This window comes from Magnolia sinica, chromosome 17 (genome assembly GCF_029962835.1).
Source record: "Magnolia sinica isolate HGM2019 chromosome 17, MsV1, whole genome shotgun sequence".
NCBI classification, from domain to species: domain Eukaryota; kingdom Viridiplantae; phylum Streptophyta; class Magnoliopsida; order Magnoliales; family Magnoliaceae; genus Magnolia; species Magnolia sinica.
In genome coordinates, this window is record NC_080589.1 from 69,717,212 (window position 1) to 69,745,148 (window position 27,937).

Here is a 27,937-nt window from a genome sequence, read left to right on the forward strand (position 1 = left end):
ATATTAACAATTTTAACATATATTAGTAATATTAACATATATTAACATATTAACATATAAACAATTTCTATATTAACATATATTAACATATATTAACAATTTTAACCTATATTAGCATATTAACATATTTTTATATTAACAATTTCTAACATATATTAACATATTAACAATTTCTATATTAACATATATTAGCTATATTAGCAATATATGATATTGATATCAATTTATGACATATATTAACAATTTATACAAATAATAATAATAATAAATCAACACCACACAATATTTAAAAAATAATAATAAATCAATTTCTGACATATATTAACAATTTATATAAAATAATAATAATAAATCAATACCACACATTACCAGGCGAGCTGCGGTAGGAACGATCGGCACCGTGCGTGCAGGGTAGGGATGACGGACGAGTGGTAGGGACGAGTTGCGGCACCGGACAAGGGCACCGGGCAGGCTGAAGGGACGAGCGGCAAGGTCTAGCACCGCCGGACAGGGGAGTGAGAGAGAGAGAGGGAAGAAGAGGGACATGCCAAACAACGGACAACACCGGACAGGGGAGGGGAATGAGAGGAGAGAGAGAAAGAGGGGGTTTTTTTTCGAACGGGCGCTGGGAGGGAAGGAAAGGGGTATTGGGTTTCGGCGGGCTGTTGAAAACGACTGGAGTCGAGTAGGGTTTGTTTTTTTTTTTGGGTGCGTATATATACCCTCTAGTACGAGTCAAGTATCGAGTCGAGTACCGAGTCAAGTATCGAGTTGGGTACCGAGTCGAGTACTACCCAGCTCGTACTCTACTCGAAATAAAAAATGAGTATTAAAAAACCGCTCGTGCTCGGCTCAAACTCATGACGAGTCAAGCGGAGTCAAGTAATTCTGAGTTGAGTCAAGCGAGTAACCGAGCTTACTCTGCTCATGTACAGTTCTAACAGGGACTAATCTCGTTTGTATTCTGAAAATAACTAGAACTAGAACTAAAAGAAGATGTGAATCTAAATCTGAATTAATTAAGAGAGTAATTATGATTAAAGTGATTAAAACTAACAAATTCAAAGGTGGTAACTAGGGTTTCCAAGAATCCACTTGTAGAGATTAGGGAGCCCTCTTACTTGATTCAAGTCACACGATTGGAATTAAAGTCCTATCCTATCCAATTGGAAGATATATAATTAAGATGAATCTAAACTTTCCTTGACCTAATTCTTAATGGAAGAGAATTGTGATAATTGGAGGAGATTATATCACCAAACCATGCCAATGAGACGATGGCTAACAACATAATTTAATCTCAAAATCAGGAAAAGAAGATACTCAAAGCTTTCGCAGATCTACTGTAATTTGAGTCACAATAAACTATTAAGAACTGAACGTATTCCTTTAAAATCAAACTAGAATCAAAGAAGGTTCAACATAAATATGAATTAAAGTAAAAGAAACATCTCATCATGCTACAAGCTTCACCTCTTAGCCCTAGCTAAGAGGTTTAGCCAACCATAAACATGATTGAACTATAATCTCTTAAGAAAAACATAACAATAACTAAGAAAAAGAAAGAAAAACTCTTGGCGATGGCTTCTCTACACTTTTGCTCCACTCCTCAAACCTTAAAAGATGCCTAGGAACATCATAGGGACCCGTATTTATAGTTTTGCAACTCAAACTTTTGCACCAAGTTAGAAAATACCGGAAACCGCCTCAAATTTATGCAGTCTGTGTGCTGTCTGCATAACCTTCGACTGGTCAAGGAAAACCTTCGACTGGTCGAGGGTTTCCTTTGACTGGTTGAGGATGACGACAAAATTAGAGGATCTTGTGGCTGGAGTTCGAGTTGAGGAAGCTTCGACTAGTCGAGCAGGATCCTCGACTGGTCGAAGAAGGACTTAGACTAGTCGAAGCAGGCAGATTTTTAGGGTCCCTTTTCTTCACTTCAAGTCTTCAATTTTTTTCATTGCTCACTTGGTTTTCTTGGATCTTTGGCATATGAATTCTTCAATTTTGATCTCGTAAGATCCATCCTTGGCTTTGGTGATTCTTGAGCGTTAAATCCATGCTTTTAGCATCTTTTTCAATCCAAGCTCTTAAATTCACCTTAAAACACAAACATGATTAAAATAGAACATTAAGCATTATCATGTTCTTAAAACCAAGTAAAAAAGGGGGTCCAATATGCAATATTTGACCCTCAACAGTACCTGGTCTCAGATGGGACCAAGGCCTTGTTGACATAGTACACTGAAAGCTACTTTTTCCCTTGCTCCCGGATAAAGGCTAAGTTGACCACCATGGTAGAAACTGATAGGTAGAGCAGTAATGGTTTTCCTTGCTCGGGTTTGTAAAGTAAAGGAGGTGAACCTACTGCTTGAGTTGTTGAAATGCTTGCTCGTAGTCCTTTGATCCATTCCACCTTCTTTTTGCCTTACAATTGCTAGAAGAAAGGAAAACGCTTGTTAGTGGCCCGAGAGATGAAACGATTGAGGGTGGTGTTGAGTGTCAAATATTTCATATATATTTGCCCCTTGTTATTCATTGGTTTTGGGAAGATAAATACGCTTAATTGATATATTTTCATATGTTTTCTCTTGCAAGGTGATTTTGAAAGCCATGAAGAAAAGAACGCTTAAAGAGAAAATTTATGTTCAAAAGATTACTAAATGAAGATTTGGATATTTGGAAGTCATTAATGAAGAATTCACATACCAAAGATCTAAGAAAATCAAGTAATGAAAGAATCGAAGATTTAAAGTGAAGAAAATGAATCCTGAAAATTAGCCAGAGAAATCATATTATGAAATTCCGACTCTAAAATAGAAAGTCCTGAAATAATTCCAAAAAAAGACTTTGGTTCTACCGAAGTTCAACTTCGGTCCGACCGAAGCGTAACTTTTTACGTAAGCGGTTTTAAAGTCAGTCCAAGCAAAGCTTATAAATATGGGTCTTTTAGGAGTTTGTAAGCATGAATTGGGGTTGGAAGAGTGGAACAAGTTGTCGGAGAACTTCAAGGAGTCCTTCCTTTTTCCTCAATCTTCTTATTCTAGTTAATTTTTATGTTTTCTTTAAGAGTTTTAGTTTCAATCATGTCTTTAGTTGGCTAAACATCTTAGCTAAAGCTAAGAGGTGAGTTTGCAGTTTGTTTAGATGATTATCGTACTTTGAGTCACGTTTATATTAAACTTCTATTGATTTATAGTTTTAATGAAGGAATATTTTTAGTTTTTTTATGGTTTATTATGACTTCAATTACGGTAGATGCTTAGAAAGCTTTTGATATCTTCTTATCTTGTTTTGTAATTGTCGGATCTGTAAAATTCGTGATCCATGATTATCTCCTAGGTATGGTCGATGGTTGAATTCCCTACGATCATCACAGTGGTGCTTTATGTGGGAACTAATTCAAGGACAAGTTCAGATTATTGTTTAACTGCTTTATCATCCAAATGGATAGGATAAGACTTTAATTCTACTTGTGTTTGTTGAATCAAGTAAGCTAGCATCTTAATAGCTACAAGTGGATCCTTGACACTCTATTTTCCCTTTTATTATTGATAATTTATTCACAATTAATCCAGATTCTAGTTTAGATCTTATTCTAGTTCTAGTTTTAATTATTTTTAGAATACGTACAAGGTAATAAGTTCCTATGGATTCGACCTCGGTGTCACCGAGTTATTACTATAATATGACCCTGCACTTGGGGTTGTTAACAAGTTTTTGACACCATTGCCGGGGACTTTGACTACGTTTTTCTGAGATTGATTAGTATTGGAATTAGTTTAGGAGTAAGGCTAACTTTTTTCTGTGTTTTTAGGTTAGATTTTTCTCAATTTGTTTTTAGAAACTAACCTTGATTTCGGTTTTATAGCAATTAACATAGCAACACCTACCATGGGACACATCAAACTGAGCTAGTAATCCCAAGGAAGTGCCGAGAGAGAGAGAGAGAGAGAGAGAGAGAGAGAGAGAGAGGAGTTCATTTACTCAAGGAGGAGGATGACATTAGTGCATAGCTGGATAACCTCACATGGAAAATTGAGGACTTGGAATATAGGAAGGAATCAACTCGACTTAAAACAATCATTGAAACTATATATGGAATTTGTGAGATTGATGTACACATAACCAAAGATTGTCCTACAATCCCAGCTTTTCAAGAGGTATTGCACATTCAAGCAAGTGCTACAAATGCATACCAACGACCCTTTAGTGCACCAAATTCCAACACGCACACTCTTAATTGGCAGAAATTTAATTGAAGAAATGGACCAATTGCAAATGTAAACATTTGTCCCCAAGGGCCACCTAATGGACCCCCACCCAAGAGAATCCTCAAGGATACTTTAGACACTTTCATGCAAGGGCAACTGCAGGCTATGAATGAACTTAGAACATCAATTGCAAGACTTGAGACACGATTAAATGTTAGGGAGACTAGGACCGTTCCAGCCCAGCCTCAACCTAACCCAAAAAGTCAAGTTCAAACAAGTGGTTTCAACTCTTCAACTCAACATATGAAACATGTTCAAGCCATCACCGCCTTAAGAAGTGGAAATGAAATTGACAAAGAAATTCCGAGGAAGGTTGAGAAACCTAAGGAAGCCAAAAATTCAAAGGATGAATGAATCTAACAATGCTCCATATGACAAAGAGCCATTGCAGGAACACAAACATGTGGCCTCATTTCCCCAACGTCTCATCACATCAAAAAGGCCAAGTGAGAATCAAGATATTTTAGAAGTTTTCCAACAAGTCAAGATCAACATCTCCTTGTTGGATGCAATTAAACAATTCACATCCTAAGAAAAATTCCTAGAAGATTTATGTTTAGTGAAGCGGAAGCTGAACATACATAAGAAAGCATTATTGACTGAATAAGTGAGTGCCTTCATGAATCAAAACACTCCCCCAAAATGTAAGGATCCTGTAAGTCCCACAATCTCATGTGTGATAGGAAATTTCGGGTTGATAAATCACTTTTAGACCTTAGGGCTAGTGTTAATCTGATACCATACTTGGTATACGAGTAATTGGTCCTTAGTAATTTGAAATCCACCAAAACAATGTTACAATTGGCCGATCGCTCGATTAGAATACCAAGAGGAATGGTAGAAGATGTGTTGATTCAAGTTAATAGATTCTGCTACCCGATAGATTTCATTGTCATAGACACATACTTGGTTACAAATGTGGGCACTCAAATTCCTGTCATATTAGGTTGACCATTCTTAGCCACTGTTAATGCCATAATTAATTGCCGGGATAGAATTATGAAAATATTTTTTGGGAATATGACTGTAGATTTGAATGTGTTTAACTTGCACAAACCACAAGAGGATGAGGACATGAGTCATGAGGTGAACTTGATGAAAACATTTCAAGAAGAGCCTCTTTTAATTGAAACTCCTAAATCACTAGAAGGCTACTTGGCTCACTTTGCGGATTTAAATGATCCCATAATACAAGACATAGTGAATGCTTAGTGAGATTGTGTTCCGGTACTTGATATTTCTCGGGAAGTTGATAACATTCCCTCCACTAACATTAAATTTTCACCATTACAGGTGGAGGAGATGCATTCTGAACTGAGGCCTACGACTTCAGATTTTAACCACGACAAACAAAATTTCTATTATTCAATTGTTTCTAGTCTCTCATTCACCTCAGCCTACTAATATTGAGAAATTGTCTGCTACAGGTGAATTATACATTCGTTGGACACCTCACGACATAAAGAAGAAATTCGTTAATGAGGTGATCAAGTTTCTCTGGTCCAGGACATCCAAACTTGCTCTAACGCATGTGTATTGGATGATCTTGTTGAAAACTTTGTTGAAATATTTGTTAAGATATTTTCTAAAGGAAGAATCAACGCATTTGGATAATTCTTACGTTATGATTATATTTCTTGCTTTTCTAGGATTAGGATAGCTGTTTTAATTTTTGTTTAGTCTTCGCGCTTACCCATTACATGCTGCTTGAAAAAAATTCAACTTCTTCTTCTTCACGTACTATACTTCCACCACTTACCTTTACTTTTGTTGTCTCATATGCATTACATGTTTATATCTGTTACATTGAGGATAATGTAGATTTTAGGTTGGTGGGTGTGGATTAGGTAAACTAATCAGTGTTTTATTATTTTTCTAGCAAAAATTTTAAAAATTTTCAAAATTTCAAAGTTAAAAACTTATTTGAAAAGTGATAGTTTGTGTAATTAAGAATGTTTTGAGTATGATGATATGATATAAAATTGAACATTGAATTGTTGGAGTTCGAACAATTGAGTAGACCATTGATAAGACCTATATTAATTTGATCTAATTCATACATTCACACTTGATCTATTTTCTTTGAAGAATACTAGAATTTCTGATTGTTATTATCTATGTCACTGATAAGCATTGAGAACCAAGTCTGGATATCTTCATCCACCTTAAAAAGAGAGAAAAACCAGTGTATATATATATATATATATATATATAACAGTAAGATTGACAAAAAGGCCATATGTTCAAATGAGAAATTCTCTGAAGAAGAATAAAAAGACTAAAATTAATATAAAAAGGAGTCGTCGATATAAAATCAAAAAACTGAAAAAAGAAGAAAAATGGGATAAGTTCAGAATTAGAACTTGCGTTAATCCAATTGCCTTGAAACGATGTGCATTACTAACATTACGAAACAATAGTTGTTCACTATTGAAAGTAAGTCGAGAATAACTGAGCACAATAAGAAATTGATATATGAACTTATACTATTAATTAATGAAGGAAGACTTGCTTCAATTGTTTACTCATGACATTTAGCTCTAAGTTTTTAATTTTTACTATCTTGTCTTTGAAATCCTACTCATTCATACTTGATTGCACAAAATGTTCTTTTCCAAGAGAGGTTTTCAAACTCGAGGATTAAGCTTCACGCATGTTTTGCTCGGGACTAGCAAAATGTTAGTTGGTAGGTGTATTGAGTGTCAAATATTACATATTTTTGCCTTATTATTCATTGGTTTTGGAAACATAAATACGCTTAATTGATCTATTTTCACATGTTTTCTCTTGTGAGGTGATTTTGAGAGCCATGGAGAAAAGAATGCTTAAAGAGAAGATTTATGCTCAAAAGATTACTAAATGAAGATTTGGATATTTGAAAGTCATTAATGAAGAATTCATATACCAAAGATCCAAAGAAACTAAGTGAGAAATGAAGAGAATCAAATATTTGAAGTGAAGAAAATGAATCCTGAAAATTGGCCAGAAAAATCGTATTATGAAATTCTAAGTTTAAAACAAAAGGTCCTAAAATAATTCCAAAACAGACTTCGGTCCCACCGAAGTTCAATTTCGGTCCCACCGAAATTGCACAGAATAGTACAGCGAGAAAGTGAGATTTTCAGCCTTAATTGGGTCCAACTGAAGCGTAGCTTTTTGTGCAAAATTGAGGTGGTTTCAAAGTCGGTCCAAACAATGCTTATAAATATGAGTCTTTTAGAAGTTTCTAGGCACAAATTATGGTTACAAGAGTGGAGCAAGTTGATCGAGAACTTCAATGAGTCCTTCCTTCTTCCCCAATCTTCTTCTTCTAGTTAGTTTTTATATTTTCTTTAAGAGTTTTAGTTTCAATTATGTCTTTGGTTTGCTAAACATCTTACCTAGAACTAAGAGGTGAAACTCATAGTTTGTTTAGATAGTTATCTTACTTTGATTCACGTTTATATGAAACTTCTATTGATTTATAGTTTGAGTGAAGGAATATTTTCTGTTTTTTTTTTAATGGTTTATTATGACTTCAATTACAGTAGATGCTTAGAACACTTTTGATATCTTCTTATCTTGTTTTGTAATTGTCAGATCTATAAAATTAGTGATCCACGATTGTCTCCTAAGCATGGTGGGGATGGTTTAATTTCTTATGATCAACGCAATGGTGCTTCATATGGGAGCTAATTCAATGGAAAGTTGAGATTATGGTTTAACTGCTTTATCACACTACAAGAAAATAGGCCTTTAGCCACAATTTTTTAGCCTCAGTTGAAAAATGGAGGCTAAATGTGTTTTTTAGCCTCGGTTGCTAAGGAACTGAGGCTAAAAATTCATTTCTGAGGCTAAAAATTCATTTTTCGCCTCAGTTGCAAAGGAACTGAGGTTAAAAGTCTACTTTTTAGCCTCAGTTGCATAGGATCCGATGCCAAAAGTCTACTTTTTAGCCTCAGTTGCATAGGAACCGAGGCTAAAAGTCTACTTTTTACCCTTAGTTGCATAGGAACCAAGGCGAAAAGTCTATTTTTTGGCCTCAGTTGCATAAGAACCGAGGCAAAAAGTCTACTTTTTAGACTCAGTTGCATAGGAACCGAGGCCAAAAGTCTATTTTTTTTAGCCTCAGTTGCACAGGAACCTCGGCAAAAAGTTTATTTTTTAGCATCAATTACATAGAAACTGACAACAATTGCATAGAAACCAAGGCCAAAAGTCTATTTTTTAAAAAAAGTCTACTTGTTAGACTTAGTTGTATAGAAACTGAGGCTAAAAATATACTACTTTAATAGCTTGCAGACCACAGAACCTTAAATACTCCCCACGTTCCTCCTAATAACTCGGCCATCTTTGTACATGATACAAGATACGAAGGATATCCAAAACTCAAGTGGGCCACACCACGTAAAACAGTGGAGCATTTTCTGACGAATTTCCGCTTTCAGCTCTGGAACCGGCGATTCCGCTCTTAGAATTTTGTTTCTGAGAGGTTTCTTTCAAATAATTGTCTTTTCTGATCGGATTTTAGCCCATAATCCCTTTTCTCTGGAGATTCTCTAAGTTTTAAGATCTAATTTGCGGGTTTCAGCTCCTGAATCGGGGTTGTTGCTCTCCGGTTTGGGTTTTGTGAAACGTTTCTTTTGGTTTGCTCATTTTTAAAGGAGATTCTTTCGATTTGAGAACTTAAATGCGGATCTGCACTTGCTTTTTTTTTTTTTTTCCTTCTCGGTTTTGAGAGGATTCAAATGCCGAGATTTCAATGGATTTTGCGGGAGTTAGGGAAATTTTAATGCAATTCCTACTTCTGGAAAGATAACGTCTAGTAATGGTTTAAGAAAGCGTGGGTTTGAAAGATTTTGTGTTTGGAAGTTGCTGATTTCCACACTTGAATTAGGGTATTTTTTTTCTCTGTTTCTACTTGGAATTTAGCTTCAGATCTTCTTTGATGGAATATTTTTCATTTTTCGATCTTGTTTTAGGGTGGGATATATGAATCTTTACTGTTTTATTTGTTTTGACGGAAAAAAAAAAGAAGAAAATCATAGAATTAGCAAAATGTATAATGTGTTTTCCAAGTTTAAGAAAATATAGTGAGGATTTGAGTAGTGTTTTAAATTTTCACTGCATTTGAATGATTTACTACTGCTGTATTGTAGGTTTAGCTCCAATATTTGGTTGCAGGAATTAACCTTTTGGGATGCTTGTTGATGTCGTGATACTTATTTACTTCTGCTTGAAATTTGGCTTTGAATTCGCCCAATGGATATGCTCTTTCTTTTTCTCCTTTTTTTGAGATAATGTTTTTGCATAAGGACACATTGATTAAAAAAGGAAATGCACAGCTGAACCATTTTTATGCATTCACTGCCAAGAATCATCCAATCTTATAAGAGTTAGTGAGAGTTAACAACTACAATGCCTTCTGTTTATGGTTATTTAATGGTGAGCTGATCTGAGTAATCATTTGAGAAATGCAGGTTTAGGTTTGGACGTTCACAATATTTGCTGGATCATGAAATTTTTGACGAGGTATGTTTGATTCCTTTGGCTATTGTTTGAATCTTTTGCTGGATTGGAAGATGTAGGTTTAGATTTATGGAAAACATTTTTTTTTTGTTTTCTTTTTCTTTTTAAAAATTTCTCGGAACCCTTGGTTTGATAGAAAATAAAAACACAATTTTTAGAAGAAAAGAACTGATGAAAGAAAAGAAGTGTGATGTTTCTTCTTGATGACCTGTAGAAAATTAGTGGTTTTTGAAAAATAAAAAGAGAAAATTAAAAATTTTCAAATTTTTAGAATTTTGTCGCCAAAATGCTTTACCGAAAATTTTAAATCCAAAAGTGCGGTGTGTGCTTTGTCTCACATTGGAAATGGTTGAAATCCTTTTGTGGTTTATATGTGGACTTGTGAAGAGTATTCTTACTTGGAGTTTTTGGAGGAGGTGATACTCGGGTTGCGCACACACGCACGGGCTCGTGCTCGGGCGTGGGCAGTGAGGCAGTGTGGCTGTAGTGGCGCTAGATGGCTCACTTTGCACTTTGCACGGGTTTTATAGGTGACTGAGAACGGTCGGATCTTAAATCCGAAACGTCCAGCCGTTTCTAAAAACGGATAGCTACCTTGAAAGCCACAACGGTCTGAAAACGGACGGGTCAGGATGATCCAACGGTCAGATTTTCTGATCTAATGACCAGAAACGTTTGGGATTAATGGATAACGACCAGAAACGTTTTTCAAACTTTCTAGACCATTGAATACCACACAGCAACGGTGCTATACCTGATGCCTATATAAACTGGACCATTCCAGTCTGATTTCATCACCTCAACATACCTCTCTCCCATCAACTTAGATACAAAGCAAATCTCCATTATAGAATACTTTGATCATCTCTACCGTCTAAAGTCTACCAGAAGACATTTGCTGCGTTAAAACTGTTCCATAGTGGACATATCGTGATTGCTGCACACTGGATCTAGATAAGGCTTCTCTTATCCTGGAAGCAATTCGCCTGTAATCCATCAGCAATTAATAAGGGGGTGAATCATGCTTTAAGGACAGTGTATATTATACGTGATTTAGCCTGGTGAAATATTTTTTCAATTTAATTTTTATTTTTTCGGTGTTTATTCCTAACATGACCTGCTCTTGTTAAACGATACAAAAAGACGTGTGGATTTTGGCATTTTATTTTGTTTTTGTTTTTGTTTTCTTCTTCTTCGTTTCTTTATTTTCTTTTTCTTTTTCTTTGGTTTTTTCAGTCATTGATTTTATTATTATTATTATAATATTAACATTTGAATATTTGTTTGGTTGCTTCTATTGTTTTTTTTTAAATTATTATTTTATTATTTTTTATTTTTCCAGTGTAGATTGTTGTGGGTTTTCATGAGCTTGGAGTGGGTTTCAGTTCATCTTCCAGAGTGTGATACCTGATAAATTTCTATTGCATTGCCAGGAAATGTCAGGTAAGTCTTATGGGATTATCATTGTGTTACCATTCAGTTGAATTGAGGATGCAAAGGACAGGCTGGCTCTTATATCTTTATCGTATAGATTTTGCACTGGCCACGTGAAACACCATAAACGGTTATAGGGATGATAGAAATGTCACATGAATGGTATTCTATTTGTTTATGGTCTGTTTGGTAGAACCAAAACATATACTAATCCTTCGTTTAAAAAAAAATGCTAACTATCCTGACCTAGACTAGTCATCACTAGACATGTAGTATTTTTTTGATTGAAGTTATCCAATGGAACTTTTCTTTTGTTTGTTTGTTTGTTTGTTCTTTCTTTCTTTCTTTTTTTTTCCTCTGTGTGTGTGTGTGTGTGTGTGTGTGTGTGTGTGTGTGTGTGTGTGATTTGTTGATGCGTCAAAATTGGGTTGACACGGGCAAATGTATTTCAAGCTTTGATTGTCCAATTCATAGGCCACCTCTTGATGGATCGTAGCCTAAATGTGGCAGTTGTTGGATTATCATATTTACCATTCACCCAATTCTTGGCTGTTCAATAAGGATCCACAAAAGATCACTGATCGGATAGTTAAGAGGCATCTAAATTGCATGAATCGCAAGCCTTATCTAAGAAGCAAATTGATATTGGATGGTCCAGATGAATGAGCATGTTGTCTCATGAACATTAATGCTGTTCACCTGCATGGTGGATGTTAGAAAACCCCTTTCTTATACATACATCTTGATTTGGATTTTCTAGTTCATACATACATGGGGTGAAGTAATTAAAATGAGATAGTCCTTGCATATTGATTATGTGATTTCTTCTCACGTTCTTTTACTTTTGCAGGTTGCTGCCGCCAAAGCAGATTTGAACTATATTGGCTTACATGGAGAAATTGGATGCATGGTGGATGGTGCTGGGCTGGCGATGGCTATGATGGATATAATTAAGCTGCATGGGGGTACACCCGCCAATTTTCTAGATGTTGGTGGGAATGCCTCATAAAGCCAGGTATTTGTTGCAAATTAAAGGTTATTTGGTGTTCCATACATGTCTGCTGAATAAGGATTTCTTTAAATCCTCCTTGTTCAACCGAGTAGACACCCCCCTTCTCTTGTTGAAGCAAAACATGGTGATGAGGATTGATTGCAAGATGTCCATGCTTCATGGAGTTCCAAGTGCACACCATAATACATCTATTGCATGCCTGGCATTTATGTGTGTTAATGTAGATTGTCAATTTGAAGGGCTACCACATGGATTGTGGATGGCCAGAGCTCAGAAAGCAAGTTGATTGCCTATCATGGTCATCCTTTTAGTGGCCTGAAAAATGAGAGCACTTGTGTATGGCAACCGAGACTATCAGCTTGGTGGCTACCACATGGATCATGGATGGCTGGACCTCAGAATGTAACTCGATCAAACTCATAGTCATCTGATTAGTTGCCTAAAAGGGAGATGGTTAGCTCAAATAATGAGCAGCAGTCTCCATTCAGCTACAAAACTCGCGACAATTGGATGGTCAGAGATGTTCAATCTCTGTAAAAATTCGGATGGAGAGTATGTTGAGTTTTATCAGCCATTGCTTTCGTCGATCCTAAGAGAGTCGTTGGTTGATTCAGAAACATCCGGCTGTAATTCCACTCCATCAGTCTGTTTTTCACTATTTTTACAATACACGAAGCAATTGTCGAGGTTGAGCTCGCGTCTGGAATTTGGAGTGTCTGATGGAATCGAAGACGAATACTCTGATGAATTTACAGTCAGATCTTCAATTTCCATAAAAAATTTTAATTTGTTTAGTTGTTTTGTATTTATATTGTCTAAATCGATATTGTAATTTTTAGCTTTTGAGGTTCGAAAATGAAGAGCATGAAGAGAGCTACAAAAAGCTCAGGAACAGGGAGAGGAGACACGAGTATCGACACAACTATGCCAAGGAATACGGCCCGACGACGGAGTATGGAGATGTTGTGCTCCAGCAGCGGCTGCTGATGGTGAATTGGATTATCGAGGTGAGGGATTCTCGAATCATGTTTTCTTAACAATATTCTGTGAGAATCTAAAATATTGGCTGATATGCAATTGAGTCCTATGAAGTTGCCGTTACATTGAATGGTGACTATATGAATATCACAAATAGTAAAGGAATTCATCTATATTTGTCATCCCTGTTTGTAGTTGTGGGTAATTACCAATAACTAATTATCTTTGGTACAAACTTTGTCTCTTCTCTCTCTCTCTCTCTCTCTCTCTCTCTCTCTCTCCAGTTAGGTTGAATGTCACCTTCAACATGGCTATTTCACCACCGACAGGCCTCTATCTCTGTCTACAATTTAGATGGTCTCTCCTTCTGTCCCTCCCTTTATTGACAGTCTAATCTTCCAAACCTTGGCAATTTCAGTGTACTCTTTCCTGTAAATTCACAGATAAAGATTAGTTGCAATAGGAATCCAAATTTTCCCGTTTCTTGGTCATTGTAATTTTGATGGCACTGAGGTGGTGATTTTATTATCCAATTATTGTTGTAACTCCCACATTTCGACTTTGTTTTTATCAATTTCTTTCATTTTCCATTCCTGTTATTTTAGTAAACCAGAATGTATCAGTACTTAAATATAGCAGTTAAACTCAAATCAGGGTAAAGTTTCAGTGACTATCAATAGACAAATGGCAGATTGAATGTTTCATTGGATTTTCTTGTCATAATGGCAGTTGCCGAAATGTAATTCGAATGTCATACGACATAATTTAATTGCAGTTGGGTGTTCTGTTGGCATTCACCTAAATGTTACTTTCTATGATATTTCTATGTTTGTGCAAAATGCAGTTAGTTGATTGGTATGATGGCTACATATTTCTGTGCTTGATCTGTATGTTACTATTTATAGGTAGCAATGGCCTAGAAAAGATGAATTCATGATCTTTCTTGTACCAGAAGGGCAGGGACTGGCACTACTGCAGATATGATTGGGCAAAACTGATAGAGAAAATCGCTACGTTAGGAAGGGAGATTTGTTAATATTCTCTTCAACATCATTTTATCACGACTAAACAATTGTCTTGGAAGATTTGTTAATACTTCGAACACTGATTGTAAGTTTGGCACCTTTTTTGTTTAATTCTATTATGAATTTATATCGAAAACCTGAGAATTAAGCAGTGGTATTGGTAGTGAGTGTAGAAACGTGAGTTGCAATCAACTTCAAGGCGAATTGGGTGGCCAATTTGGTGGACAACTAACTGGTCTCTCAACATTGTTAGTTCTCTCTTCTCATTAAAATAGCAACAATTCTTAGCTGCTTTAGCATCATGGGAAAATGTTTTCTCATTATTCTATTGTTGACAATGAGTGAAATTGCTTTTGTAGAGTTTCCTTTTTCAGATACACTGTAGAAGCCCTGGAGATGCTGTTGTTGCCCATGGTAAAAGATGGTACCCAGGCTCTTGGCTCAAAGGGAAATGATGCTCCTTTGGCTATGATGTCCAATAGAGAGAAACTTACATTTGAGTATTTCAAGCAGATGTTTACTCAGGTTACAAACCCACCGATTGATCCGATCTGAGAGAAAATAGTCACGTGGAAGGGGACCTTACGGAAACAATTCATGTGGAAGGCTATGTGGCAGTTTATTTGTTTTGAAAACTTTAAATAGGCCATTAATTTTGTTGATTGTTGTCTTGATGGATGTTAAATGGGTGAAACATGCACATGTTCAATCATTGGTTTATTAAAATATTGTTAGCTTTTGTTGATAGAAACTAGATTAGCCTCGATTATTGATAAATGATGTTAAAAATTGAATTTAGCCTTAGTTGATGCTAAGAAAGGCTAAATCTATCTTTAGTCTCAGTTTTGCCTTAGTTACCTAAACTGGTACTATAACTCCTATGGCTAAAGGTTTTAGCTTCGGTTGTTGAGAACCGAGGTTAAAAATAGATTTAGCTTTAGTTGGAGGCAATTGAGGCTAGAATTTAGATTTAGTCTCAGTTGGAAACAATGGAGGCTAAAATTTTGATTTAGCCTCATTTCGAGAAAACTGAAGCTAAAAAGGTTCTTTTAGCCTCATTTGAAGAACCGAGGCTATAAAAATCATTTTAACCTCGGTTGCTAAAACTGAGGCTAAAGCCTTTAGCCACGGGGGTTTCAACCTCTGTTTGGATAACTGAGGCAAAACTGAGGCTGAAGGCTTTAGCCTCAGTTTTTAACCTTTTTAGCCACAGTTTTGAACCCAGGCTAAAGCTCCCTTTTCTTGTAGTGTCATCTAACTGGATAAGATAAGACTTTGATTCTATTTGTGTTTGTTGAATCAAGTAAGAAGGCATCTTAATAGATACAAGTGGATCCTTGGCGCTCTAATTTCACTTTTATTATTGATAGTTTATTCACAATTAATCTCTCTTATTATATATTCTAGTTCTAGTTCTAATTATTTTCAAAATATGTATAAGGTAAGTTCCTGTGGATTCGACTTCGGTCTTACCGAATTATTACTATAGTGCAACCTTGCACTTGGGGTTGTCAACAGGCGGTGACTCTTCTAATGAGGCACTGGATCTCTTTCGTTGACCTGGGCGAGATCATGTCTAGCAGAGCTTGGATCTTGTCGAGGTTTGCCTCAATTTCCCTTTGGTTGACCAGATAGCCAGTGGATTTTTGTAAAAAAGAATAAAACATTTGTCTAACGACCCCTTAAAAGGAAATTTTTACTTAAATATAGATAGGATAATTTCTTCCTTAGCTTAATAATTCATGCTAGTCATGAACTTGTACAATACCAAAAGCCACGTACAATCCAAAGCCATTAAGCAAATTCAACCCTTTTTAGTGTTTGCTAACTTCACAACTATAGGGCTTCTCACGTAGTGCTTGCCATCTGACCATATCAGCTTCCCAAACACATACTCACCAGCCACACTACCTTCCTTGGCCTGTAGGCTAACCTTAAATGTCTTCTCTTCACCAATCTTCTCAAATTTCAAGCTCATTGGCTTGACTGATACAGAAATTCCTGGTGGAGCAAGGATCCTGGCTGTGTAGGTACTTGGGTGGCCCACATTCTTCACGGTCCTACTTACAGTGGTGAGGCCAGAGAGATGCAGGATGGTTATTGAAGGGTAATTGAAGTCTAAGAGATTTAAAGACTTCCGATTGCATGAGTAGGGTAAACCGGTGAAACCCTCAAAAAAAGTCTTGTTGTATCCGATGGCGCATAAGAAATTTAAGTAGTCCTTAACAGTTAGATCATAGACTAAGCCAGGGTCCACCGCACGGTTAGGATTCACGTGTCCTGCACCATAGCTGAAAGGGGTGGCCTTAGAGAAAGTAGAGTTTCTCATGGGCAATCCTACATTGTCTTTTGTTCGTGCAGTGGTCATGATTGCTGATTTGATTGCCGATGGGCTCCATTTGGGGTGGACTGCCTTGAGAAGGCCAGCAATGCCAGCAATATGAGGGCATGCCATGGACGTCCCAGATATTATATTGAAGGGAACTCGGCGTGGATCAGAAGGGAGATCGCTGGGCCCAGTGTATTGGGTATAAGCCGCAAGGACATCCACTCCTGGTGCAGTAATATCCGGCTATAGAAAAGAAATAGAAGAAGATAAAAAAAAAACATTAATGTATGGCATGGAAAATTAACGGTTCACACTAACAAAAATAAAAAAAAAAACATTGTTTTTATTTGGAGAGTAGAAAAGAAAATGACAAGAAATTATGGTCGATTTCAATTTTCCTTTATTTTGTGTGCAATTATTTTTTGAAGTAATTGTAAACACTCTCCTCCATTAAAGAAATTTCCACCCAATGCCAAAAGTATCTTGATATTGAGGAGTATATTTCATTTGCTTGTGGGTGTAAATGTTTCCAGCCCCTCCACTTTGGTTCCCTTCATAAAAATTCAAATGCCAAAAATCTCTATATTTTAATTAGTGTGATGCTTGATGGTCAAATCAGCTAGATTCCTGGGGTCTCTCTTTTGAGTTAGATAACCCACACAATATGGTAGGTCCACATGCCTATAATTAATATCAATGAGATAGGGGCAAAATAGTCAATTTCTCAAGATAATCATGCTTATAGACTAGAGTGAGCTCGGCTCGGTCCCCTAGCCTGAGTGGCCAGCTTGGTTCGATTCAGTCAGCAACTGGGGCCAGTTCGGATCATGCTTATAGACTATGTAGGGGTAAGTTGCATAGAATCCCAAGTGAAAGGGATGCATGTGGAACCACCAAAACTAGTGGAAAGGTGTTTACAATTGTCCATCACTCTTTCAACTATTTAATTTGAAATATGCTTCACTCTCACAGGGCATATCAAAGGAGGCTCCACATGATGGACTGGCCACATCCAAGGTGGGACCCACACGATGGACACTCCACATCAACGGTGAGCTCCACATGTTGGACATTAGACATTGAATCTAGCCCCACATGATGGATGGTCCACAGGAAGCGGATCGGCTAGTGTAACACACGCCAACTATATAGCTAATGTAGATACGTGTCGTGCAAAGATGAGTGCTAACGCTCCTAGAGCTCTGAGTTGTATGAATGGTTTAAAGTAGATTAAAGTTACATGGGCCCCATGATGATGTATTTATTATATCCACACCATTCATCCATTTTTCGAGATAATTTTAGAGCATTAGACAAAATATGAATCACATCCAAAGCTCAAATGGATCACACCAAAATTAGCAATGAGGATAATGATTTTCACCGTTAAAAAATTCGTAGGGCCCACCACATTTCATGTTGATTCGAAACTTCTGTGACCCCCAAATGGGTTTCAATGGTAGACATTCAATCCCCCACTGCTTTTTACAGTGTGGTCCAATTGATCTTTAGATCTGTCTTATTTTTTAGCTCAAGCCTTAAGAGAAGCTCACAGAATGGATGGACAATTTGGATAGACCTACAAAACTTGCTTATGTCAATACACCAACTATATAGCTGGTGTGTGGTACACTAGCCAATCCTCTCCTCGATCCACATCAAAGGTTGGCTCCTAATAATGAATGGCCCACATCCAAGGTAGGCCTTGCATGACAAGCACCACACATTGAAAGTGGGCCTACATGATGGACAATCCATATCTAAGGTGGGCTCCAAGCGATGGGCAATTAACAATGAGGGGCCCCACATATGATGGATGATTGGCATCAAACCTACATGTTGGAGAGTCCATATTAAAGGTTGGCCTTAATGATGAGTGACTTATATCCATGATGGACGTCCCACAGGTGAGGCCCACACCACATGATGGGTGATGAATATTGAAGTTAGATTCCACATGATGGACAATAAAATTTATGGTGGGCCCCACATGATGGAAGACCAACATGAAAGGTGCACCCTACATAATTGATGGTGCGCATTAAAAGTTGCCCCTGGGGATGAATGCTCTAGATTTAAGGTGAGTGCCACATGATGGATGACCCACACTGAAGATGGTGCCACGCAATGAATGGTCTACATCAAAGGTTGGCCCCATATGATGAATGGTGGAAGTGTCGGGGGGGGGGGAGGGAAACCAAACATGTTTTTCTACTTTTTAGCTGATAAGTGTGTTGTTAACCCAATATGCTTATTTATTATTTATTAAATAAATGGAAAGTAAGATAAGATACTCATGGGACGACTTGACCAAATTGTTTTTTGTTCATTTTTCCAAATATGATTTTCAACTAATCCAGCCTATAGTTCTAAATCTCATTAGGACTTGAAAGTAGGCCAAGTCGACCCGATTTGGTGAGATTTTGAATTGAGTATCTAAGAAACTCGACCACATTCATAGCACTTTAGTACGTACCTTGAGGATCTCTGGTGTGATTCGACTGGGCCCCCGTGATGAGAATGCAGCCATAATGGGAGCGGGCTTAGTTCCGTGCTGTGTTGTGGGTCCGGTAATGTAAGCTGTCGGCGATGGAGTGGATCCAATGTAGGATAATAATACAAGAGTCCCATCCCAGGCGATATCAGTAGCCGGGAGGAGATGAGGCTGGGCATGGGCATCGGTAATGGGCACATTCATAATGATGGCACCGACACCTCCTGCCCTTTTCACTACATCGCCCTTTTCCGCACTCTCGATTAATCCAACTTGACAGGCAACAATCTTTCCTGTTACCTTCTTAGGATTGAGTGAACCAGGTAGACAGAAGGTGGCATTGCGAACCGTTGATTTGGCAGATTTAGCATCGCGGGATATAATCAATGGATATGATTTGTTGGGTGGAAGGGCTGTTTGGGAGAGACTCTGTCCCTTGATGAGCTTTTTATTGCCGAGCTGGACGTATGATAGGAATTCCCTGTCCATTGTACTGGCCCCCACAGTTATGATCCAAGGGGCTACATTATCAACCGTACCACTCGTGGGGCCCGAGTTCCCAGCCGAGCAGATGATTGTGATACCATTTATGACAGCATGGAAGGATCCAATCTCGATGCCACTTTGAAAGTATTCAACAGCTGAACCAACACCACCAAGGGAGACCGATAACACATCGACGCCATCGCTAATTGCTGCTTCAAACCCTGAGAGGATGTCCGCGTCAGAGCACCCGGGCCAGCAGACTTTGTATGCGGCCACACGGGCATTGGGTGATCCGCCTTTTGCTGTACCGTTGCCATAACCGAAGAAGTTTGCTACGGGAACGGAGCGACCGCCAGCCGTTGAGAGAGTGTGGGTCCCATGGCCATCGGTGTCACGTGCCGAGAGTGTGGCTTTGATTGGGCCATGTTCGGCCTCGTGCCCTTCCTTAAAGTATCTCGCTCCGATTAGCTTCCTGGTGAATCAATTAGTCGGAATGATCAGATACAGTGGCTATATCATAATTTAAGGAACATACTTTTTCACAAACGTATCACACGTGGAACATGTCTTTGAAGATGATCTTAAGCCTCATTCAAAGAATAGGGTATTTTTGAGACTTTTATTTTTATTTTTATTTTTATTTAATTTTTAATGTATGGATATATATATTCTCTATGAGAGGTGAATAAGGATTATAGGTACTAGAGCGTATTAGGACTATAATTCTTTTAATAAGATATTGATTTCAACACGAACTTATTTTGTGGAGATACGCATAACGTCAGATAATGTAAATATAGTGTTTTGTGTATGCTTATTTTCTTTATTGCATCCATCTGTTTCTTACAGCCATCTTTCCTTTATAAATAGGTCCCACCTACCAAAAAGTGGGACCACCTATAACCAATATCATCATTAAAAAGAAGGTCACAATTGCTGTTTATATTACCAAAAAAGTTTTGGTATATAATACCCTCCCTTATTACCCCAGTAATAAATAATATCGTCTTATATTTCCCTAAATAACAGTTTGCATTTTCTAATTATGATAAAAGCTCACTTTTGGCCATGTGTCATTTGTTTATCATCATTTTCAGTGTCTTAACATAGACCAACGGGAAGATGCCATGTAGCGACACATGAGTTTGGAATAGTCAAAATTATATACTTGCACCTGAAGAAGAGTTGTATTTGATTTTCCTTAGCATTACATATTCTGTTATTATTGCGACGTTACAGACTCCTACAATGCCTTATTAGGAGAGCAAGTTGTCGCACGCCACATGGCAATGATAAAAGTGTCTATTTAAATGAGGGACGTGGCTGGCACAAATATAAATTACCCATTGGACAAGCGTATTCTATCTCATAAGTGGATATGATATTATCTGGAAGGTCGGCTCTCACAAACCTTTCAAAATAGAAGATTTTCCTAGAGACGTTCAAAGGAGCCAACAACAATCTAGAAGATTTCAAAGGTTGAAAGATTGAATTAGTATGCAAGACAATTTGGACACAACCTCGAATCAAGATCGAAAAGGAATGGCTAGATTTATATTGAGACACATTCCGCATGATGATTGGAATTAAGAGAATGGGTCCAATTGATAGATTAGTAGTAGGTGTCAAACCCTACTCCTACCAAGGCTTGTGTAATCTACATCAGGTTACCACCATAAATAATTGTGATTAAGCGAAAGATGCTCTCTTAATCGAACAAGAGTCTTCTAGTAGAACATCTATGTGTAGGAGTGAAAACATGAGATTCAGCTACCACTAATGTTTCGAAGACCTTCATAGTTGAGATCCTTTGGATTTGCTAAGAAAATTATGTGTTCGAAAAGCCCATACAAAGAATCCATAAGGATCTTCAAGCCTAGCGAGGGGCTTCCACTGCCTAAGTTATAAAATGAACTTCCAAAGAAGAGTTTGGGCCCCATACAAAATACATTAATTTACATATCTACTTTACATTTATGTTTATTTTACTTTTCTTAGCTTAATTCGATACTACCTAGTGACTCCCGCGGCAATACGCTTATCATAGGAATAGATTAAATATTTGCAACCTTAAGTTGCTAGATCCCCATGTTCATCTGACCTTTAATTAAATTGTTCATAATTTAGTCATATCTTACTAATCATTAGCCTTGGTCACCTGTTCCGATAGGTGTGTTAGGTATTTATCTTTCTTTTCTTTTCTTTTCACGTTAATATTAAGAGTGCATGACACAACGATTATAACATAGCCAATATATCAATAAAGATTGATGGTGTAAGGCTAGTATTTATCCTTTTTTTATATGTGAATCTTCTATTATAATTGGGAAATATCACGTTAAAGCAGTGGTGAGGTAAAAGTCCTTAATACATCATGATTGACCGTACATGATAAAATGAACTCATTTGTGAGGCGTAACCTCTTCCCTTACTCGAATCTCCAAAGTATGGTGCACACTTCTAAAATAGTTGGTGATTGAGAGGACCCTGGGATCCGTTCTAGTATCCAATCTATTCGTCTCTATGTAAACGTACCGACCAACTTAATCAATACCTTTGAGTTGAGTAAACTCTGACACGCTGATCAACTACACACATACTTCCAATCCAGACATTCGATCAAACTAGTGAATTTGATTGATCGAATTGAGGGCAACATCATTATTATTATTTTTCTAGGAAGCCAAGGTTGCGTTTATCAACATTTTGAACAAATGGCATTAAGTCTTACCCAAATCTCCAAGCCTCGACTTAACCCAAGCCTCTCCTCTCTTTTTTTTCTTTTTTTTTAATACTAAACTTGGGCCTTGTTGTGGGCAGGCCTTGGGCCTGGAACTTGTTGGACATGGGCAATTAAGTGAGATCTACTCTAAATGTGCAACCAAATTGCTACTCAAAAGACAAGGCTTGGGTACAATCCTCACCTGTCCTGAGTTGGGCATCAGCTAGGGCCCTGGGTCACCATGACGTATGGGATTTATTCACACCGTCCATCTATTTTACATATAAATTTAGGCCATGAGCCCAAAAATGAGGAATATGCCGGAATCAAGTGGAACACACTATGGAAAGCGTCAATTATAATGATGCCCAAATAGAAACCTTCCTAGGCCAGTCGTAATGTTTTTTTTGGGATCCAACATGTTCATATAAGCCATGTGGACCTGGATGAAGGAAAAACACAAGTATCAGCTTGATACAAAATAGTATGCCTCCGAGAAGTTTTCGAGGGTAAGCATTTAATCCTTACATTGAGGGTCACTTTAGTCTTGGATCTGTCTCATTTATTTGACACATGACCTAAAATGATATGAAAAAAATGGATAAATGGTGTGGATAAAACTCATACATCACGGTGGCCACTTAGAGCCCCAACTTGTGCCGTGCACAGGACAGGAGGGGTAATGCACTATCCACATCCCTGTGTTACCTTTGATTGAAAATGGAAAGCAGAATGATTATGTGAGGGTGTTATTTGTCTTTTAGCTGAAATAAGGACCCATGTGTGTCCTCTAGCAATTATTAGATTCCACATTGATTTATATGGACATCATGATAGGATGGAATTATTGGAGGTGTTGGACCTCATGAGAATGTTACATCTGGCAATACTCTGACTGTATCACCTTTTTCTTTTAGAAAAGTAATGTGGATGAGGGAATTTCAATGACTTTAACATGCCAAAAGAAAGGTCCCACACCACTTGGACTATTATTATTTTTATAAAAAATAATGTAAGATAAGAGAATCTCAATGATTTAATTAACACGTCTTCCCGGGAAGTAGATTGCATGTGGCCTGGGCACAAAAATATTCATATGCCCTCGTTATCAGAAGTTGTGGGACCCATAAAGATGCCTGTAGCAAATCCACTCTGACCATCAGTTTTTTAAGACTATGGTAAGACATGAATCTAAAAATCAAGAAGATCCAAAACTCAAGTAGACCATACAACATAAAATAATAAGGATTAAATGCTAACCATTAAAAACTTTGTTAGGATCGTACTATCGTACAATATTTTTGGCAATTATGAGAAAACTAGTAAAAGAGTGACATGTGACATTGTATGAGAAATAAAAAGTGGATAAAAAGAATTTCAACGATTTGGAGTGCTTTTTGTAGACTTACAGCGTGCTAGCCTAATTCTACATGTCAAGTCAATAGATGGTTGACAGAATGTTACTAACAATATACACAAAGTGCAATCGAGTTGATTAAGATATAAAATGATAGAGGGCAATCAAAGTAAAACCTTAACTGAAAAAGGTAAAGTGAGCGGCCGAAAGGCGTTCAAAAGAGAAACAATCACAAAAGATAAACATAACAAGAGAATGATCTACAAAGTCTTTTCAACTACCTTAATTGCTAGAGTAATTAATGATATAAATATTTAGAAGAATAAGTTATGCAACATAAATCTATAAATAGGAGAGGAAATTAAGAGAGCAATATCATCTCACCCCAATAAAATCAAACAAATAAATCTATCAATTTACTTTATCTCAGCTTATCTTAAAAGTAACTGTAATCAATGAGTAATAATTCTTAATTATAATTTTTAATTGTAATCCAACTCTACGCTCATACACTTGATGTTTTGCCTATCCAATATTAAATAATTCTTTCAAAAGACACATGTTGCTAATGATTGATTGTGAGTTTTTCTTTTTGTTTGATTTGTACTGGCATTTTGAAAGTCTTTAAAAAAATAAAAAAACTGAAAGGCACGAAATAACCTAGGAAGAACCCACGCTTTAATTATCATATGATCAATGTCAAATTCTACAAGTGGCGGATTATTAGAATTTGTTCAAATACATTCATTGCCTATATGCTTATTTATGCCCCTAGGGTCAAAGTTGATAGGGTAGATTGAGCCGTTGTATTGATTCTACGCTGCCCGCATAATTAAAATCAAACCGATCAGCCAACATGTATAACCTTTATGTTAGGTTTATATTTGTGCCTACAGTTTATCATAGGGTTAATAACCTCGTGAACGGTTTGGATGGCGTTAAAATATAATGGTCAGCTACTGTAAAGTTTCAACTGTTCCACCGCGTTTGGATTGGTTTGGCGGACCTAAGTTTGTGTCTGCCTGTTTTTTAATTCCCCATTCTGCTTTGTTCTCGCAAAACTGACGGACGGAATGGATTTATCACGCCCATATCTGTGGGCCCCACACAGCTTCCGGCAACAGGGGCACATGAATATCTCTGTGTGCCCAAGGGCGTAGACAATCCGTGTACGTCTAAAAAAAAAGGTGAAAGCTTTCTCTGGTAAAATCAGGAGTCGCGGTATGGTACGACCATGGATTGCCAGAAAAAAGAAAAAAAAAAAAAGGAATGAAATGTGAACAGTTGAAAATTTCTTTGGGACGCGGAAGTTTTGGATCAAGCTGATATTTGTGCATTCCCGTCTTATAGATCTTTGTGACACAATGGATAGGTCGGATGACAAATAAAAGTTTTAATGGTGGACATTATGCCCACTGTTTTCTTTGGTGTGGTCCACTTGAGCTTTGGATACCGTTCAAAATTTTCGGCCATGCTCGAGTTGAAAAAACATGTGGATGAAGTGGATAATTACATATACATCATGGTGGGCCCCAAGCGGAGTGAGTTTGCGTTTCGCTTTTCGGATGCGAATGCCCACTGTGATGTTTGTTAGAAATTCACGCCGTTCATCCATTTTGTGAGCTCATTTTAGAAATCGGGAAAAAAAATGAACCACATCCAATACTCAAGTGGGCCGAAACGTGAGGATTGAACGTCCACGGTTTAAATATTCGTGGAGCCAAAGAAGTTTTGAACAGTTCATCTCATCAGGAATTACGTTGAATGGTATGGATGACATTTAAACATCACTTTCGACCCTAGGAAGATTTCGACAGTAGGAATTTCCCTACCAGCATTTTCCTTTAGTGCGGCCCACTTAGTTTTTGATCCTACTCACTTTCGGTGTCAAGTCCTAAAATGGGCTCACAAAACGGATGGACTGGGTAGATTTCTCACGAACATCACGGTGGGCCCCACCTAGGCTTCCAGCGCAGGAGCTTCCTGCCAAAGCCTTATGCCGGAAATCCGCGGTAAACCCCAAAACCACATTGATTAGGAAGGGTAGTCAAAAAATAGTAGAGAGAAAATTACCTGTTACAACGAACTCCACCCTTACTATCACATGATCCCTTCCACCTCTTTGGAATGGGCCCCATTCCATCATCATTGAAGCTCTCCGATTCCGGCCAAACCCCATAATCAAGATTCCCAATGATTATATCTTCGCCAAATCTCGCTTTCTGCCACAACGATGTTTCAGGAATCTTGCCGTTCTTCTCCAGCCCTAGGAACTCCCAGGACCGAGTCGTGTGTGGCTTCGCCATCTTGTTCCTGAAAACCGATATAACATCCGGATGCTTTGATATCTCGTCAGCTTCCTCTGCTTCTAACTTCGCGGCAAAACCGTTCACATACTTCGTATAGGAGTAGAAGATAGCATTTTTCGCCTTCTCTTTACTCCCGACAAACGACGCCAAGAACTCGTGGTGGGAGTTCGTTACCCGTTCGTAGTCAATGGAAGAAGGTTTGGAGCCATGAGAGTGGGCTCCAAAATACACCACATAAGATTTCTTATTGCTAGCAAATGAGGGTGTTTGGATGAAAGAAGAAACAAATATCAGAAGAGGGAAAAGAAAGAGCTTTGTAGCCATCATTGCTGCTTCTTCTTTCTTGAATCTCACTCTCCCTACTATGCCTTCTTATAACGGGCTCTCGACGTGGCATAACCGTAAATAAGTCAACATAATCATTGTATTATTGGTGCTCATTTTGAAGGGAGCATGCATGCCGAAGGTCATGCTGATCAGATTTATGGTTGATGGGTGTGATTAGATTTTTAAGATAGTATAGTTAGTGTGATTTTCGGGCATTGCTGATTCCACGATGGACACTATAATTTGGACGGACAGGATCACTGCATTTACGGGGTCGATATGCTGGGTGAATGAATCATCATCACTTGAAGTAAATGGTTGTGAACTATCACCAGAGTCTATCCTTGTTAATGAGTGGAAGATATTTAACTGGGGCCCACTTTTGACGGGAGCGGATTGGATACTGAACGCTTTTGGCTACTGAAGTGACGTGGCAAAATGGCAGCGGTGGATATCAACAGGCGGTTTCCTTCCAATAAATGTTCTTCAAAAGGAGATCCGTTAACGGAAGTTTTTCCGTTTAGGCTGTTAACGCACTCGGCCACGCACAGGTATGTTTATCTGGAAGCGGATTGGCTACTCCTCTGGCACCAACCAATGGCCGGTGGTCAGTACTCTATGGGCCCCACCTTGATATATATTTTTCATCCATTCTGTCCATATGTTTTTACAGATCATTTTAAAATATGAGACTAAAAATGAGGTATATCCCAATCTCGATTGGAACACATTACAGGAAACAGTTTTGAATGAGCATCGACCATTAAAAACATTTTGGGGGCGATAAAAGTTTTGGATCAAGCTGATTTTTTTTTTTTCCCTTCATCTGGGACTTTATGACCTAATCAACAGATTAGATGTCAAATAAACAGTACAGTGGGCCTTAGGATGATGTTAATGGTGGATATCCAATCACTATTGTTTTCATGTGGTGTAGTCCACCTGAGATTTATATACCTCTAGTTTTTTGGATCAAGCCTAAAATGATCTTTAAAGATCTATGAACGGAATGGATGAAACACATACATCATGGTGGGGCCCACAAAGCACTGACCACCAGCCACGGTGCTGGTGTCAGGGGGAGTAGCCAATCCGTTTCCTGTTTATCTTAAGAAAAAGAAAAAAAGGGCGTGGATTTCCTGCCAGCGCTGGGAACCCAAGTGGGGCCCACTGTAATGTTTGTGAGAAATCCTACCTGTCTATCCATATTTTGAGTTCAATTCAAGACATGACGCCAAAAATGAACCGTTCCCAGAGCTCAAGTGAGCCAAAACGTGATAATTGAATGTCAACAGTTGAAATATTTGTGGGTTATAGAAGTTTTGAGTCATGCTAATATTTTTTATTTCAGTTCATCCCATAAGGATAAAGTTATTAATGTCACGGATGGCTTGTAAACATCGCTGTCTAACCCACGCAGATTTTGACGGTAGGAATTCCCCTCACCACATTTTTCCTTTAATACGGCCCACTTAAGCTTTGGATACGGCTCATTTTTTGCATCATGTCATGAAATGAACTCCAAAAACGAATGGAAGGGGAAGATTTCTCAAAAATATTACAGCGGGCCCCACCTAGGTTCCCAAGAACTTCTGCGTCCATAAGAAATGTACGCGGATTTTACCAATACGTGGCAAGGGAAGCGGATTGCGTACTGAGTAAACTATGTGGGGCCCACCGTA

The 27,937-nt window shown here is 37.8% G+C and overlaps 2 protein-coding genes across 3 annotated transcripts in view; one reads left to right on the forward strand and one right to left on the reverse strand.

Moving 5' to 3' along the window:
* LOC131231568 (cyclin-SDS-like) overlaps nucleotides 1-14,948 on the forward strand; it is a 29,102-nt gene extending 14,154 nt beyond the window's left edge. The window contains exons 2-8 of the mRNA XM_058227803.1: nucleotides 9,734-9,785; nucleotides 9,941-10,006; nucleotides 11,125-11,225; nucleotides 12,067-12,982; nucleotides 13,068-13,235; nucleotides 14,405-14,479; nucleotides 14,591-14,948. Coding sequence (XP_058083786.1) covers nucleotides 12,695-12,982; nucleotides 13,068-13,235; nucleotides 14,405-14,479; nucleotides 14,591-14,686 — 627 coding nt within the window. The 5' untranslated portion in view covers nucleotides 9,734-9,785; nucleotides 9,941-10,006; nucleotides 11,125-11,225; nucleotides 12,067-12,694 and the 3' untranslated portion in view covers nucleotides 14,687-14,948. The remainder of the gene's footprint in view (nucleotides 1-9,733; nucleotides 9,786-9,940; nucleotides 10,007-11,124; nucleotides 11,226-12,066; nucleotides 12,983-13,067; nucleotides 13,236-14,404; nucleotides 14,480-14,590) is intronic.
* Nucleotides 1-26,282, reverse strand: part of LOC131231567 (subtilisin-like protease SBT5.3) — an 85,292-nt gene extending 59,010 nt beyond the window's left edge. The window contains exons 1-3 of one of the 2 annotated variants that reach the window (XM_058227801.1): nucleotides 25,693-26,282; nucleotides 19,037-20,012; nucleotides 16,140-16,803 (exon numbers count right to left, since the gene is read on the reverse strand). In XM_058227801.1, the coding sequence (XP_058083784.1) occupies nucleotides 16,140-16,803; nucleotides 19,037-20,012; nucleotides 25,693-26,255 (2,203 nt within the window). In that variant the 5' untranslated portion in view covers nucleotides 26,256-26,282. Of the gene's footprint in view, nucleotides 1-15,913; nucleotides 16,804-19,036; nucleotides 20,013-25,692 lie in introns of those variants that run through there. The other variant, XM_058227800.1, reaches the window with a different exon arrangement.
* Between the last annotated feature and the right edge of the window lie 1,655 nt (nucleotides 26,283-27,937).